General features: G+C 44.8%; 1 protein-coding gene across 2 annotated transcripts in view; it reads right to left on the reverse strand.

Annotated features, from left to right (window-relative positions):
* Positions 1-11426, reverse strand: part of LOC112113093 (solute carrier family 22 member 15-like) — a 66010-nt gene extending 54584 nt beyond the window's left edge. For both annotated transcript variants that reach the window (XM_024209268.1, XM_024209269.1), the window contains exons 1-2: positions 11206-11426; positions 6487-6633 (exon numbers count right to left, since the gene is read on the reverse strand). In XM_024209268.1, the coding sequence (XP_024065036.1) occupies positions 6487-6633; positions 11206-11289 (231 nt within the window). In that variant the 5' untranslated portion in view covers positions 11290-11426. The remainder of the gene's footprint in view (positions 1-6486; positions 6634-11205) is intronic.
* Positions 11427-12838: the final 1412 nt, after the last annotated feature.

The raw sequence follows: 12838 nt of genomic DNA on the forward strand, positions 1-12838 counted from the left end.
CATGTGCAGTATTGTACATGAATTTTCAGTTGTGATTTTAAACAATGCACAATGCTCCAAATAATCATTTGCATATGTGTGTCTTAAGCATCACATATTTTATTATGTCATCTTCAAAATCAGACAGATGCCCATTTAAATGGGAACAGAGTACAATAAGAAGGATGGGAAATCTCTTGTGTCTCTTCTCATGTCCTGCAAGTCTTGTAAGTAGAGATGTCCTAATTTCTTTTTTTACATTAATTTTCTTTAATTTAAAAAAGATAAAGCATATATAGTTATTAGAGCAATGGTATAATTTTATATACAGAAAAGTCAGGAAAATTTAAGTTGTAGATCCACAAAACAATCTTAATTCAGCCACACTATATAATATATTTAATACACAGTAAAGAGTATATCAACTCAAATAAGCCAGAGGTATTGCTGAAGGAAAAGGGCTAAACTTGGAGGAATATCTAGGAAATGCAACCTCAATCTTCATTAATGGCATCTTCCAAGTGAATGTCAAGACAGTCTGAAAATGCAAGACATTTAACTTCTCATGGACACAGCAGCAGTAGCCAGAAACATCTTGTTTCACCTTCCACTACCCAGGAGACCCTGCTCCTTTTTCCCCAAAGGCAGACTTGTTCACAGAAATCTCTGGTTTGTCACCTCAGAGCTAGACTTCTACAGCATGCTATAGCTTGATGTGATGCTCAAACTACAGATTGCTCACGGCTCACAACATACATGCTAAACAAAGCAGGGTTGGTAAAAATAGATTTTTTGAAAAAATACAAAAACAAACAGATTTTTTAGATTTCGTTATTTAAATTATAACTTTTTCTTTTTTTAAACGAACCTGTTTATAATAAGTTTAGGCCTTAACATATTTTACATTAAATTCAGCTTTCATTTTAATCTCTTACATTTAAATAAAAATAAATATGCTGAATCCATGAGCCTCAATCAAAACCTTTGAGTTAAAGGCTGCTTTTCTATATAAAGAAAGAATCGGGGCAAAACATCCAATTTTTGAGGTCAAAGTTTATAAATATGGCACAATACATTATGTACTGTATTAAGGTCTTGATCCTGTGGGGGACCCAAGGGCAAGAGACTGGCTAAGTCATCACAGGTGTTGGGATCCAGCCTCTGACTCCAAGAGACACTATCATACATCTCATCAGGATCATCCATTTAGCCCACCTGGGTGGTCTCACACTCCTATTTTATAGCTTCTCCCTACCTGAGGTCTCATTGTGTTAGTTCTCAAAATTATGAATATTTATGACTCCACCCACCCATAGAAACTTACTCTCCAGCTCATGGAAAAGCACTGAAGTTTCCGTATCCAAAACACTGAAGGTTGTTTTGTTTAATAAATATAAATTTTATATGCTGTTTTGTGTATTTAATTAAACTCCATTTACTATCCTAATGCAGGTTGGCACAAATCATGAGCAAAATGTTAATTACCTAGTATTTATCATTCAACATTTTCTAACACGCTAAAAATGTACAATTAACAAAAATCTAAAAATATTCAGCTATATAATTGCTTAAATAAATGTATATAGTTATAGTGTACCCTTCTAGGTAGCAAAAAAAAAAAATTATATATATATATATATATATATATATATACACACCGAATCTAGTATAAAGGCTCTATATAGTTGTAAATCTACATGTTTTAATGTTATATCAACCAATGAGAGTGCACCTTTCTTTAGAAAATAACTGAAGTACAAATGGAAAAGTTGATTAAAATTGATGACATAAATTGAGGTTTTCCGCTTGGTGATTTACATCTTATACTGTATGCAGTGTTGTTGAGTCATGTCAGCCCCAGAATATTAGAGAGAAGGTGGGTGAGGTGATTTTTTTATTGGAAGAACTTCTGTTGGTGAGAGAAAAGCTTTCAGGCTTATGCAGAGCTCTTCTTAAGGTCTGGGAAATGTAGGCTATGTCTACACTGCGCACCTTACAATGATGCGGCTGTACCACTGCAGCCATGCCGTTGTAAGGTAAGCAGTGTAGCCGCTCTTTGTTTCTGGGTCTCCCAGCGACAAAATAAAACCACCCCCAATGCGGGGCAGTAGCTTTGTTACTGGGAGAACACCGCCAGCCAACGAAGCGCTGTCCACACTGATGCTTTTCGTCCACACTCCTGAGCAATGCAGTTTTACCAAACTAACACCTGTTGTAGGCAATGCTATGTTGATGGGAGGGCTTCTCCCATCAACATAGCTACTGCCTCTCGTGGAGGTGGATTACTACACTGAGGGGAGAAGGTCTCCCCTCAATGTAGTAGCATCTTCAAGGAAGCGCTGCAGCTGCACCACTGCAGCGTTTTAAGCATAGACCTGACCTCAAGTGTCACAGCTAAATACAAGATGGAACAGATTGTTTAGCACACATAGTTAACACATATTTCAAGGGACAATTCAAGGTGAAGTGGCTCATTAGGGCTCATCATCAGAAGCAAACTCTTCACAGATACTCTGAAGTTTCCTAAAGAAAAGCTCTGTGTAAGCTCAAAAGCTTGTCTCTCTCATCAACAGAAGTTGTTCCAATACAAGATATTACCTCAGCCACCTCATCTCTCTAAGAACATATACTGTCATGCTCCAAACTGACTGTCAGTACAGTTCTTAGCATAGTTCAAGTTGCTAGATCTTGTTTTCAAAGCCCTGAAAATGCCATGAACAAGCCACCTCAAGGCACTCTCTCTCACAGGGAGAGACCTCAGCAATGGAATCAATTACCATAGAAGGTGAGTCCAGCTCTTGCAGCCTTCTGATTGTGATGCAAGGCTCACCTCTTTCAGAAGAAATTCCCTTAATAGCCAAACAATAAAGTAACTCCAGCAAGTGAGCATACAGCAAACAAGCTATATCCAGACACTTTTATATGGCTCAAAATACTGAGGAGGGGAAATACCAGGCCAGAAGAATCATGTCCATAATTTTCAATGTATGTAATGATGCCAAGATACCACCGTGATGAAAACTTTAGAAATGCATTTTCTAATAAGATATTTAAAATACCACCACATACTGGAATACAAAATACAAATGAACAAAGCTATGGTTCTTATTGAAACCATTTGCAACTTTCTGATTTCTGTACTCTTAAATAACTACCCTGATGTTGTATTGACATAGATTTTGCATTTAGGTGATCTTTCAGGTGCTTTTTTAATCTAATACAATTAATTCTGTGTCATGCTACCAACCATTATCTGAAAGAATTATGCATTAGGCTGTTATGTGTATAGTAATACAGTACACATGGAACCACCAAAACTATGTAGTCTGAACAATCTCAAGGATTTTCCTCAAAACTGTTGTAGAGTCATTCAGTTTTCAACATGGATTACTTGATATGCAATCAATCATCTTTTCCTTTTCATAAGTTATTTCTCAGTTCAAATTTGGTATGTTTTATTTATTTAATATTATTATATTGTAAAAAAGATGGGGAAGGAAAAGTTAGGGAAGATGGAACATATACCTACAGAAACATCTGTAGTCAGTTGCAGGTACATTACACATTTCAATAAGCAATTTATTTAAAAATTAAAAAATAGTTAATCAATGCTAAAAATAGATATGCTTTTAAAGTTTTCTACATTCTCCTGAAATTCCATGGTGAGAGATGCAGTAGCATTCCAAAAAGTCAGGCTTATCTAATGTTTTTAAATTTTTGAGACTCTGTTTCTTAGTCCTGAAGGTAGCTCTGCATTAGTGTTGAATTAATCTCTAAATATATTAAGAATATTGTGAGTCCTTTATTATTCTAGACTGGAGAATCATGTTTATCTTTAAATATTTCTGCCAGAAAGATTTCCACCTATTGCTCGTCCACATGATGTTTTTCTTTTGCTTTACACACACACATATTATATACACATTTTAATTTGCTGGAAAAACCACATTAATGAATTTCTTACATGTAGGTTCATATTCTCTGTGGTGGCTTTGCAGATCACTGATATAGAAAGATTATTTAACATATATAAATTTTAAAAAATTAGAAAAAAAATTCTGATACCAAATCCCAGTTAAATCTGCTTATCACCTTACAGAGAACTAAGAAAGAAGTGCTCTGCTTGAATTAGAAGATGACTACTTGTTAAAGTTTATCAGTCATATGTTCTAAAATAGTCTTCCTTTGTTTTATTCTATTCTTCAGTGCTTTTTGTAGTCTTCTCGAAGCTTGAATATAAAATTGTGATGGTCTTCACTCGTGGGGAGCATTGTCTAATGGTCAGGGCTTAGGCCCTTCAAAATGCAGAGGGAGTTGGGGGGGCAGGCCCTCCTACTACACCAGGCTCCAGGTCAGGACCCTGTGAGGGTTATCAAAAGTCTGACAGCCAGGAGTGCCTTAAGGCTGCCCTCCCTGGGCCACTTCCTACCACCCCACAGTTGTCCAAAGTTTGCCGTCTCTAGTGAGTTCACCGCTTGGCACCTCCTTGTGGCCATGCGTGGCAGCTCCCTCTTTCTCAGGGCGGTGGCTGCCTCCTCCTGTGGCTTGGCCCTCAGCCAGCTCAGTTCCAAGTCTCTCCTCTGCTGGGGTAGTCCATAAACAAAACAAGGAGAATTGGCACAAACAAACTAAGGCCCCCGGGGGAGGGGGGGCGGGGGTGGAGAATGCTTCCCTCTCAGGTTCTATCATGGAGGGACCTTTGGGCAGTTGTTGTAGGGAGAGATCCTGCCTTTCCTCAGCTCTGTTCACAGGAGCTGCAAGTCTTCTCTCTTCCCTGATCTGCCCCTAAGTGTTCTGTTTTGCTCCCAGGTGTGGTGAGGCAGGGCTGGCCTTGTTGCATTCTTTTTGCTCACATTTTCAATATCATTCTGCTTTTAAGCTCAGAGGGGATGGACATATTGAAAAACCCACCACAACAGTCACAAAATCTGTCACACAGACCTGAGTCAATGTTGCATCATTTCTCCAATTGCATTTAGTCCTTAAACCAGGGTCGGCAACCTTTCAGAAGTGGGGTGCCGAGTCTTCATTTATTCACTCTAATGTAAGGTTTTGCGTGCCAGTCATACATTTTAACATTTTTAGAAGGTCTCTTTCTATAAGTCTATAATATATAACTAAACTATTGTTGTATGTAAAGTAAATAAGGTTTTTAAAATGTTTAAGAAGCTTCATTTAAAATTAAATTAAAAAGCAGAGCCCCCCAGTCCGGTGGCCAGGACACGGGCAGTGTGAGTGCCTCTGAAATTCAGCTCGCGTGCCACCTTCGGCACGGGTGCCATAGGTTGCCTACCCCTGCCTTAAACCCTTCCAGACAAACATTACATGGCCAGGTTTTGGGACAGCAGTAAGGGAGGAGAAACAGATAAATAGTTTCTCTAGATCAGCAATTCACAGACTTTATCTGTTCACATACCAATTCTTAAAAAATTGTTGTGAAGTGAATGGATGGCACATCACACTCACTCACGTACCACAGTTTGAAAACCCCTGGCCTAGATCACATTCCCTAGCAAGTTAACTGAAAATTGCCCATGGCAATCAATCAGCATAACTCATTTCTACTAGAAGCCAGGCAACCCTCTCAAAAAAAATGTTTAATACAGGCAGGGATGTTCCTAAGGCAGCTATATTTCTTGGGTGATGGGGACCCAGGAAGTAACATAAAGAACACCTAGCTTTGAACAAATGTAACAAAACACATAAAACTAGAGGGCGAAGTGCTATATCCAGTCCCCAGGATGCAAACCCTGGTTCAGTCCACCCCCACCCCTCAAGATGGCATGGATATTTTGGGAAATCCAGAAGAGTCGTGTGAACTTAGTTTTCAGAATAATTTTAATCCGCCTATAGGGAAATCTATGGGAGGACATGATGCAGCTATAGTCAAGATTTATTACACTGAATAATAAAAAACAGAACAAAAAATGCATTCCAATTCATTAGCGCTTCCTGAGTCATAAGTATTTCTTCAGAGGCTGAATTCATTCTCAGTAGGAAACTGACTGTATAGTGGGCTGATGTAAGATTTCAAACATGTAATTAAATGGTGTAAGTTGCAATAAGTTGTCCTCTTTAGTGAAGGGCTCAAAAAGATGAAAAAAAATTCCTAAAAATCATGAAACTAAGACCATAAAGCAAATTTAACCCAAAGCATTTCACTCAGAAGAATACTGAATTTATGCTAAGTAAAGCCAAAGATAATAGTATGCATAATTTGAACAATTAGACCTGATTACAGATCTAAGAAAACTGAAGAAAATAGTAATAAAGCAGAGACATGTGGGTTCTGATAAGATCAAAAGTGAGATGCCTGGCCCAAGTGACCTTTTTATCATCAGCAATTCCTATGTCCTCATGTACAGAAGAATTACAATTTGTGAAAGCAACATATTTAACTGAGTCTTCTTCAGGCTTCACAAGAGAGAATCCTGCACTGATGATAAAGGAATAAACCAGAAACACAGAAAAGAATCGTTAAGAAATAAAATAGAACAAAGTACTTGCCTCAGTTGCTATAGATGTGAAGTTATCTGCAAAGTGGACATGTCTGGCAAGCTCCTCTGTGCTATCAGGAATTTCTCCCTGGTCAATATGATACTCTGGCACAGCCCCCACTAATACAATAAGCATAGACTGACAGGCCACATATACCTAAAAAGAAGAGAGAAACAATTGTTTAGGATAAACAATTTACATGATATTTTGCCCTCGTTTATCATAAATATTTTAACCTCTTCATTGAACTAATATTTAAAACTTGAGCTACAGTAGTTCTCCTAATTCAAAATCACAACAGCTCAGCTCAGTCAGTGTATTGTCTTTGAGTCCCTAGACAGGAACACATAGGCCAGGGCATTTTGGAGGGACAGCAGTCATGTCATAGTTAAGATTTTCAGTGGGTTTCTATTAACATTTTGATTTTGCAACCCTACCCCAAATTTCAAAATTCTTCAAACTTATTTGCTGCTTTGTAGCAAGAACACAGAAAGGAGATTATAAACTACCGTACTTTACTAGGGACTTCTAGCTGATCTAGCACCCAAGGCCAAAATTTAATTCAATTAAAGTTTGTTTCCAAGAGTTACTAACACTTTATATAGTAACATCACTAAGGAATATCAATTCCAGCAACAAATCAGTACAGCAAACCAATGGAGTTAGAAACCTCCAGCTTTTCTCCTTGCAGAGACTGAACCTGATCACTATGGAGGTTAGATCGGGGTGGGCAAATGCATCTCGTTTACAGTTAAACTACGGCTCCAACCCCCTCCCCCATTCTCCACCTAACAGACTGGGAGGGAGCGGGAGCTTGCGGATTCTGCCCAGTGGCAGTGTGGTGGGGCTAAGTGCTTCTGCCAGAGACAACTGGTGCCTGCTGAGAGTGGGGAAGCACAATTTAAAGGTTCCCCCCAACAGCTAGAGTCATACTCCTAAGCGCCCAGGCATGCCCCTCCTTACCTCAACGGCCCCTCCCTGCAGCTCCCAGGTATTAGCTCCACGTGGAAAATCAGTGGCAAACAGCTGGAGCTGCCACTTTAGCTCCACGGGGAGAGGCAGCAGCAAAAGCAGTGGCTCTCCCTGAATCTCCCAGCTGTTTGTCACAGCCTCTCCCCACAGCTGCAGCTCCCAGCTTACTGGCTCCAGCAGCTGCCATGCAGGGAGGGGGCCCTGCAGCACAACGTTGACTGAGTGGGGCAAGCAAACCCTCGCAAAGATCTGGGAGGGTACGTGCCAGGACTCAGGGCTTCAGCAGGAGTGGGGCTGAAGCCTCAAGACTCCCTGTCCCCACAGGGCTAAAGCTTGAGCCCTCTGTAGGTGCCTCTTACAATGACAGGGCTGAAGCCCCAAAGCCCCCTCCCTGCAGGGTTGAAGCCCCAAGACCCAGCAGGGGCACCCCATGGGGCAGAATCCCCAGCAGGTGTCCCCCGGCTCTCGAACTTCTGAAGATTGTTGTATGCAATTCAGAGGGTCTGTAAGTTTGGCCCCCCGGGGCTACGTAGTAGAAAAAGAAAGTTTTCCATCAAAAGGCTCATGAGGCTCTCTCTTCCTGCAGGCCTCAGGAGGTTCACAGTAAGTTTGAATGCCTTGTACGAGAAGTGCAATCTTAGTTCTGTGTTTCTAACTTTTTTTTCTTTAAACCAACTTTCTTGAAAAATAATATATACCCAAACCTTAACCACTTTTTGATGCTGTATTGTCTATGGAAGGAACTCAACTCTGGAGCTAGTTTCCCCTGACAGGTCCAGCAGGGCCCAATATATCTTGTCTTGCAGCTTGATTTGGGGATTGGATCTGTTTATATTTGGATTAGCCAATTTTGTTGTTGAAAACAATGTGTTTACACACCTACACATAAATACGATAGATGCAGTTTTAGAAATAAAAAAAATAAGTATACAATTTTTCCTAATGCTTGAGATTTTAACAAACCAAGTAAGAGAAGTGTTCAATTAAAAGGTCTTATTTAAAGAAACATTTAAGATACACTATTCACTGAAAAACTGATTTTAATATTACCTCTTCAGTTTTAAAGTATTTATATTTCACTTCTGTCTTTTTTAAGTGGCACTCTTTATGTTTTGTTTTTTTTAACAGTTTGCATATGAACCATGTCCAACTTTCTCAAAAATGGGTACCTAACGTTAGTCAATAATTAGGTCAATGGAAGTTATTGGGTATTTATATCTTCTGAAAAACCAGATGAGCTAGAGACAGCTGCCTGGCATCAGCCCCCAAGACTTATGGGCAGAACAAAAATTTAAGTGCTTCTTGAGCCAAAGACAATCAGTTCTGAAGAAGTTACAAAAGAACAGTGAGGATCGAAGAAATACTACAATAAGCATGCCAAACAGTTCAATTACAAATGCAAGAGAATGTTAGATTTCAAACTGAAAGCAGCCAGCAAACTGCCAAGGTAACAGCTATTCCATCTACACCAAGGTCCTAAATCAGGGGTGAGCAAACTACGGCCTGGGGGCCGCATCCAGCCCTCCAGACGTTTTAATCTGGCCCTCAAACTCCAGCCAGGGAGCGGGGTCAGAGGCTTGCCCTGCTCTGTGCAGCTCCCAGAGCAGTGGCATGTCCCCCCCTCTGGCTCCTACGCGTAGGGGCAGCCAAGGGGCTCCGCACGATGCTCCCACCCCAAGCGCCACCCTCGCAGCTCCTATTGGCCGGGAACCGCAGCCAATGAGAACTGCAGGGGCGGCACCTGCAGACAGGTCAGCACACAGAGCCGCCTGGTCACGGCTCCGCATAGGAGCCAGAGGGAGGACATGCTGCTGCTTCTGGGAGCTGCTTGAGGTAAGTGTCGCCTAGAGCCAGCACCCCTAACCCACTCCACCATCTCAACCCCCCGCCCCAGACCCAATCCCCCTCCCGTCCTTCGAACCCCTCAGTCCCAGTCCGAAGCACCCTTCTGCACCCCCAACCCCTCATCTCCAGCCCCACCCTAGAGCCCGCACCCCCAGCCGGAGCCCTCACCCCTCCCACACCCCAGCCCCCAATGTTGTGTGCATTCATGGCCCGCCATCCAATTTCCATACCCAGATGTGGCCCTCGGGCTAAAAAGTTTGCCCACCCCTGTCCTAAATCATCTGCCATCTTGAGGCTCATTCCTACTGGAAGAACCAAAAACCATCTATCTAAAACCATGGAAGATGCTACCTCTTATCTCTAGATGAAATCTAGAAAAATTATAGTGTTTTCTTGATGTGAGAAATTTACATATGCCCCAAATACCCCACCACATCTCTGACAATGAAAAATGCTAGGAGCAGCAAACATAGGGTCCATCTAGCAGCTCCATCTCAGATCACTTCAGAAGAAATCCTGAAGAACAAGTGGTCTTGTGATCAAAAAGACACTGGTGGGTTGTTTTTTTTTTGCATTTGATTTTTTAAAAACACAAGATTTAGAAACCGTAAACTCCAACACCTTCATCTATCTCATGTGAGTGGAGCCATAAAAGATCAGCAGCTTTTCCAACACCATCCATGCTTTTTTTGTTACACTGTAGCTACAAGGAAATCTTCCTGGGGTTAATCTTGAAAGGCCAACTGTAAACTTCAGCTACAGAAAAATGTAGCAATTATTCTCCACAATCCTACAGCATATTTAAGTACTATCCCAATTTTACAATAGGGAAAAATGATATGTAAAGAGCTTAAGAGACTTGCCCAAGGTCATACAGCAGGTCACTGACAGATACAAGAAGAGAACACAGGAGTTCTTGACTTGCAGTACTATGGCTCAATCTCCTGACCTACAGTGCAGGTCAACATATTCACAGGCTGAAATATAAAATTTACTACCAAAGATTATTTGTATACTGGCTCATGCACATCCAGGCTTCCACCGTCCTTATATTAAAATAACACATGTAAATGTTGTCATCCTGGCCTTCCAAAGTCCAAGGGAACTTCAGAAGATAAACAGCCAATGACAACATCCGCTTAAAAGGATAAAGACTGGTTTGCACTATAGGGGATGTATGAACAAGGAACAGCCTAGTTTAATATTCAATAACCTTCTTGCCTAACGATATAAAACTATTCTGAAAGTAATTTCATTTAACCTCTATTTTTATAGTACAGTATCCACATGATTTCTTTTGGGAACACTACTCAGGTAATCTGGACTCTACGTTAATTATGTGAGAGCCAGAGAGAGCGTCTGTTTGTTTGCTATTCCAAGCATTCCAGGAGGTTATAAACCGAGGCCAGCGTTAGGATTACAGCAGGGTTCCTCCGTGCCAGTAACCCAGAAAGAAACCCAACCCCGCGGCTGCGAGAGGAAATTCCCTCCTCTCCCCTGCCAGCCACGCTGAGCTAATCCACTCACGCCTCGGTCTCCGCGGGGGCCGGCTCACGCTGGCCGGGGGGACGCAGCGCAGCCACTCAGGCTCCAGTATGACACCCCCGCCCCCCGCACGGGGCTCACGGAGGGTTTAAAACACGCAGCCAGCGGCGCGGACAGACACGTTTGCAGAGCTAAGGAAAAGAGACTCCTGCGCCCCCTCCCCGCCCCACGCGCGTCCTCAGGGCAGCCGCCACCGTCCCTCTCGTGTCCCATGAAATCGCCCCCCGCTCCACAGCGCCACGCCCGCCCCACCCAGCGCCCCGTGGCACCCTGGCTCTCCCGCCCGCGCAGCGGATGAGGGCAGGTCACCGCCGGGGACCGGGGCAGGCCGGGCTGAGCAGCTGCGCGCCCCCCGCCTCCTCCCACCTGCAGCAGCACCAGGAAGGCGGTGAGGCGCTTCTGGCTCCGGCCGAACTCCCCCACCGAGCCGAACGCCTCGTCCAGCTCCATGGCCCCGCGGCATCCCCGCCACCAGGCGCGACCGCGGCGCCCTCTGGCGGCAGGAAAAGCCTCAGCTCGCAGGGGAGGGAAGGGAAGAGGCGACGAGCGCGGCCCTGCCAGTCACCAACGGTCTCTTCCCCGTGCGCGAGGCTGAAGCGCCGCCCCCGGTGGGTGGGAGCGTCCGCTCAGCCGCTCAGGCGAGGAAGTTGTATCTCCCTCGGGCCAGGCCCGGTGGGAGGCAGCGTCTGCGGAGAGTAACCAGATAGCGTGAAAAATCAGGGTGGGGTAATAGGTGCCTAGATAAGAAAAAGCCCCAAATATTGGGACTGTCCCTATAAAATCAGGACACCTGGTCACCATACATGCCCCAAACAGCAGGGGCAGAGCCTGGGGATCTCCCGAAGCACATGGCCTGAGAAACAGTAACTTAGAAAGCAAAACAGTAGTGAGGCCATAACAGAACTTTCAGAGTGGGGAAGAGGAGTTGAAGGCGCTGCCTACGTCTACACTGCAGTGTAAGCCCAGGGTTCCAACTGAAGCCTACCCTCTTTCCATCCATGCTAACCTAGGGCTCAGGCCCTTGGTCCCACAGGAATGGAGAATCCACACCTGAGTCAAGCCGGGACTCAGGCTTCAAGCCCTGTTGTTTCACAGGCAGTGTAGATGCAGCTCCATTAGAATTGTACTCTAGGATTCTACCAAAAGTATCCCACAGGCTGACTTTCTTTGTCTTCTCCAGAGGCAAGTTTGGTGGACAGTTGGGTTTCCCCATACTGCACCACGAACAAAGGGCTAGAGTGGCCATATTTTTGGAGGGCACTAAGCAGTCTGGGATATGGATGGGTGGACCTGGGCTTGCATAATACAGTATAGATGTTGGAGCCCTAGGTTGGGACCCAGGGTTCAACAGTTCCTAGCCTGGGGTAGGGCTACCATATGTCCGGATTTCCCCGGACATGTCCGGCTTTTCGGTCTATAAATAGCCGTCCGGGGGGGATTTTAAAAAATCTAAAAATATCCGGGATTTCCCCCGGTCGGCTATTTATAGACAGAAAAGTGGTGGCCAAGCGCCGCTGGGCACCCAAAGCCCCTTCCCGGCTCCCCCCATCCCCTGCAGCCTTACCACGCTGTCCAGCCCTGCAGCTGTCTTCCTCCTCTTCCACTCCCCTGAACGCTCCGCCCACCTGCTCCTCCCCCTCCCCTGCTTCCTGCAGGGGCAAGTAGGAGGCAGCAGCAGGTAAGCTGGGGCAGGGGGACGCGAGGAGGAGAGCTCCGGGGAGGCGCGACCCTGGCCGAGCGGCTCCCTCCGGCCCGGGCCGAGCGGCGCCCGGCGGCCCCAGCGGCTCCGGCCCCGGTTCCGGCCCCAGGGCGGCGACCCCGGTTCCGGCCGAGCACCCGCGGCTCGGACCCCAGCAGCCGTGGCTCGGGCCCCAGCAGCGCCGGCCCAGCCCGGCTTGGGTCCCAGCTCGGCTCGGGCCCCAGCAGCGCCGGCCCCGGCTCCGGCAACTCGGGCCCCAGCAGCGCCGGCCCTGGTTCCGGCCGAGCGCGCCGGCCCAGC

The sequence above is a fragment of the Terrapene carolina genome, unplaced genomic scaffold (genome assembly GCF_002925995.2).
Source record: "Terrapene carolina triunguis isolate 2854851 unplaced genomic scaffold, T_m_triunguis-2.0 Scaffold95, whole genome shotgun sequence".
Classification (NCBI taxonomy): Eukaryota; Metazoa; Chordata; order Testudines; family Emydidae; genus Terrapene; species Terrapene triunguis.